Raw genomic sequence first — 4913 nt, forward strand, 5'->3', positions numbered from 1 at the left:
ATATTTTAATCTGAAAATAAATCGAACATTTTTCTTTTAGATTGATTAACCACATAAAAGAAGGTTCTGTAAAAAAAATCAATCAAACATCTATGGCTTTTAAATGTATGGAAAACATCAATGCTTTTCTGGAAGCAGCTAGAAACGTTGGTGTTCCACCTCAGGAAACATTCCAAACTGTTGATCTTTGGGAGCGACAAAATCTTAATTCCGTTGTTATTTGCCTTCAATCACTTGGAAGAAAGGTATGATCTTAAAAATAATGTGATTTCTTAAATTGATAGTATTTTAATGCTTGAAGCAAATAAACTGGATATTTGCTGAGTCGTTTCATATAATTTATGATTTTACCTACGTTAAAAATAACAATTTTTGCTATAACGATGAGAAAAAGTACAGCCTAATTCCAATAAATTACTGTTATAAGTTACTATTTATTTTTTATTTTGTACACGCTACGAGTCTGGGACACTTCCTCTCTTGGCAAATCCAAATTACGGAAATTTATCACATTTCGCCGTAATTTACCGTAAAATCCGAAATTTATACAACAAAGTTGCCGAAATTTACGGTAATAAATAGTAGTTTGCGGTATTTGTAACCAATTACGAGAAAATACGGCAATTTACCGTAAATTGAGACATATTTATCGCAAACGCTGTACGTTTTTTATTTTTACAGTGCAATACTTCACTTTGCGGTAAAATACCGCCGAGTCACTGAAATTTTACGGTAAATCACCACCCTACTGCTAATTTACGGTAAAATGCTGTATGTCTGCCTAAAATAGCGTATTTTGAGGTAAAATACCGTAATTCTTCCTAATACCGTAAATTACGGCAATTCGCCGTAATTCGGATCCGCCAGGGTCTTTATTTCAGATAGGCATAATATTTTCAGATGTATGCTTATTTTCATTATAACAGTGGGCCCTGGCTACTTCGTGTCCAGTAGTAACGAACCACAGTTAAATTATTTTCCCGAATAAATTAATTAATTAATAATAAATTATTAAATATAAATATAAATCATAACTATTTTATTGCTGGTTCTTAACGACGGGAAGAGATCTCAGGAGTAGGTCGACTCGTTTTGACCGGACACGCGGCTGAAATTAAAACTTATTCTAAACGACGCTGGTGATTAAAGTAATTTTGTTTAGAGACTCAATTCAATTATATATAACAAATTTTATTTAACAAAATCCCAAATATATACAAAATTTCCCTTTGCTTATAAATTTAATTCCTTTAGAAATAAGTAAGTGTTCAGCGACAATGAAATAAATTTATTTAACGCACCAAGCTTAATGAACACGGGAAAAATAAAATCTAATAATTATTTACGCTAGATCGCCTTGAAGAGAGAGACATGAATAAAAATTTAATATGAAATCTTATCTGGATTTATTAAGTACGACGTACTGCTGGTATAGGACGCCGCTGCATCGTTGAGCTTCGCCGTGGGTCGTCGTTCAGGTTCCTGGGCTGCTTACGGTACTGGATACTTGGCACCAACGCTAAGTAAAACTTCACTAGTGGTTTTCTAAACCAATTTTAAACCAATTATTCACCGAAGCAATTTTATTTCACTCAAAATTATCAGATAAAATTTATAATGCAGAATTTAGTTAATTTCTTAACTGACTTTTGCGCGCCTGCTAAGTCGATCGCTTGAACTTGAGTGTCGTCTCTGATCGAGACGTCTTAGGTCCCAACCTCCGATGATCCCTACCTAATTATGCGCACATGACCGATTTACGGTCACCTGCTGCGCGAAGTCATCCCTTGTGGTCTAGCACCTAACTCAGCCGAATTCAGCAATCAGGCTCTAATGAAAGAGAGGCAGAAAGACCAAATCCAGACAGAGACAGCGAGATAGCCGCACTCTCACGTCGTATACCAACGCTGCCCGGTTATATCATAAATCAAGAGTTCATTTCGTAGGTGACTGTTTCCAAGAGATGCCCTCCTTGACGAAAACTTTTGGTTATTCATTAGGATTAGATTATAACGGTATGCATGATTGAATTTGAAAATATTAAATGAATTTTTTTTTTGTTATTCAGGCTGGAAGTTTTGGTAAACCAAGTATTGGACCCAAAGAAGCGGACAAAAACGTTCGTAATTTTTCTGAAGAGCAATTACGAGCTGGACAAGGAGTTATAAGTTTACAATACGGTAGTAACAAAGGAGCAAATCAAAGTGGTATTAACTTTGGGAATACTCGACACATGTAGATTAGATTTTTTTTTCGACTCCATTCCAATTTTTGTATTCATTTTATTTATATAAATTACTAGATAAAAGCAATTGTATTGTTTCTAAAATAACTTAATAAACTTATATATTCTACAAAAAAAAAAAGAAAAAAAAATACAATCATGTATAATACTGATATATATACTATAAAATCGTTAACTTTCTAAGTTTAAAAGATTTATTAAAATAATCTAATTATGCAAATTTATATAACTAATAATAATATATGATAAACATTCAGAACCAATAAAATTAACGAATAGTAAGCAGTTATATTTTTATACATTAAAGATAAATGAACGTTTACAGAAATCTTAGTTTTGATAACCAAATTATGTGACTTAAAAATTATGCCTTGTCAAAAAATATGAATAATTTATAGAATAATAAATTGTAATTTTTCAATACAAAATAAAAGGAAATGAAATAAAAATGAAACCTACTTGCAATGAAGAGGAAGTTCTGCATAATTATTTGGAAGCAAAAGTAATATAAAAACATATTATTTTTTTTTTATTTGTATGTATTTTAGGAAATTTGAAGAAATCGCCTCTTAATCAGCGTCGCGGTCAAAATAAAAACAGTTCGAAAAGTATTAAAAGTATAAAAAGTTTAAAAGTAATCTAAAAGTATATTTTAAATAATGTCCCGAGTAAAATTGAAACTCATCGGCGACCAGCCCGTAGCTAATAGATTTGAGTAATCTTATCGTTGTCTAATGGAATCAACCAGCAGCAATAATCTCACTATATGTAACACCATCTTAACCAAAGGTCAACTCATCGGAACTAGCCAGTAGATAAATTAAATTTTTAACTAATGATTGGCTTTTATTTTTGGTTGAAAATTAAATAAGAATATGAAGTAATGACAAGCTCTGATATATATCAAGTGGCTACTCTCTATAAATTAGTGAAATTCCCTGCAAATTACTGAATAAGCACTGAAAACCAGCTATAAATATACTACTAGATGAATTAGTAGAATACTTGTAGCTGAGGAAATAATTACTTTCCACTAATTCGCAGGGAATTTCACTAATTCATTTTTAGAGAGTAGCTAAAAAATATGAGTCCATGATAATTCATTACAACTTTGAAAATAACAATAATATTTTTCTTTTGTTTTCGCAGTAGCTCTACTAGTACGTTTTTTTAGCTTACAAATTATATTCCGATTTTGTTTGTGAGCCAACCATTGAATTAACCGTAATGTCTAATTCGACACTTACGAGATTCGAGGCTCTATGGGATGATGACTCTCGTATGTTATTCACGAGGTTACTATAGTTCATCAGAGTCAACTACTATTTAATAAACCATATATATTTTATGTGGTGCTACCGATAACTCAAAGTGACTAGAACCATAAGATACTAGTGAGATGAATTTTATTTTTTATACAGCTCGATCAACAACTTGTAACAATTAGGCATCCATTAGATACGAGTAGATTACAATTATATTTTTATGTAACACAGTCTAAAAATAATAAAATGTAGTCAATAGTCAAATACAGCTTAGAAAAAAGTAATGTATATTTTTATTTACACAGCTAGTTACGCTGAGCTTGTGACTGGCTCTAGTCTCATCACAAGTAGCCAGAATTCAACTCGGGGTACTATTATTCGATAGAATTTTAAGGTATATTATATATCTTATTATTTTTATTATATGATCAGTATAAAAAAGTAATATATAGTTACGTTATATATATGCACTGTATTTAATAGACGATAAACCCTATCCAAAAGTTCCCATTTCAGTGGATTCTATGGGAATTTTTATATAGGACATCAACTTAACAATAGCAAATGAAATTTCAATTACTTGAAAATGACTTTCTTAAATTTTATCATGCAATTTTTAATTATTTCATATGAATTATTCTGTCGTTAAGGTTTATTTAGGGCTGCACACAAGATCGAGATTATATTGATCTCATCTTGATCTCGTCTCGACTTATCGAAACGAGACCAAGGCAATACTATAGATTGCAATATCGAGACCAAGACCAAGAACATCGAAAATCTTGCAATGACTTGACAAGAACCAATACAATGTTATAAATATATGTGAAGTAATTTTAGTAAGATTTAGTGTTTACACATGACTATGATTCGACAATTAATTCGAGTCAATTGACTTTTCTGAAATATTTTAATTTAAAGTAAAGATTAAACTTCAACTTAATGGTATTATTTATATTTCTATAGATATAAAGTGTCTGAATATGTAAGTATGAAAATATTTGAATTTATACTAGTAAATTTATATATATTTGGAAAATCATTATACAGTTATAGTTTCTAGCACTTTAAAGAGTTACTATATTGTCTTTAATTTTACTTTAAATAGATTTGATTGTAAGTCAACATACTGAGTAATTACTTTTACAAAATAATTTGTAAAAAATATGATCGAAATGGAACAAAAAAGGGATGAATCAAATAGTAACGATGATAGTGATAGTGCTTGTACATTTAGCTGTCTATCTAATATTTATTTAAATTTACATATTTTATTGGGAAATATTTAAGTTTTCATTTCTGGATTTTTCCCACTAAATACATCAGAATTTTGATCTTACGATATACTAGAGGTGCAACCCTAGTAACACGTGTTTGAGCAAGATTCTGGAATACATATCTTG

The 4913-nt window shown here is 30.4% G+C and overlaps 1 protein-coding gene across 1 annotated transcript in view; it reads left to right on the top strand.

The window, feature by feature from the left end:
• LOC103572272 (myophilin) overlaps nt 1–2619 on the top strand; it is a 15612-nt gene extending 12993 nt beyond the window's left edge. The window contains exons 3-4 of the mRNA XM_008550796.3: nt 41–245; nt 2069–2619. Coding sequence (XP_008549018.1) covers nt 41–245; nt 2069–2239 — 376 coding nt within the window. The 3' untranslated portion in view covers nt 2240–2619. The remainder of the gene's footprint in view (nt 1–40; nt 246–2068) is intronic.
• Nucleotides 2620–4913: the final 2294 nt, after the last annotated feature.

This window comes from Microplitis demolitor, chromosome 2 (genome assembly GCF_026212275.2).
Source record: "Microplitis demolitor isolate Queensland-Clemson2020A chromosome 2, iyMicDemo2.1a, whole genome shotgun sequence".
Lineage (NCBI taxonomy): Eukaryota > Metazoa > Arthropoda > Insecta > Hymenoptera > Braconidae > Microplitis > Microplitis demolitor.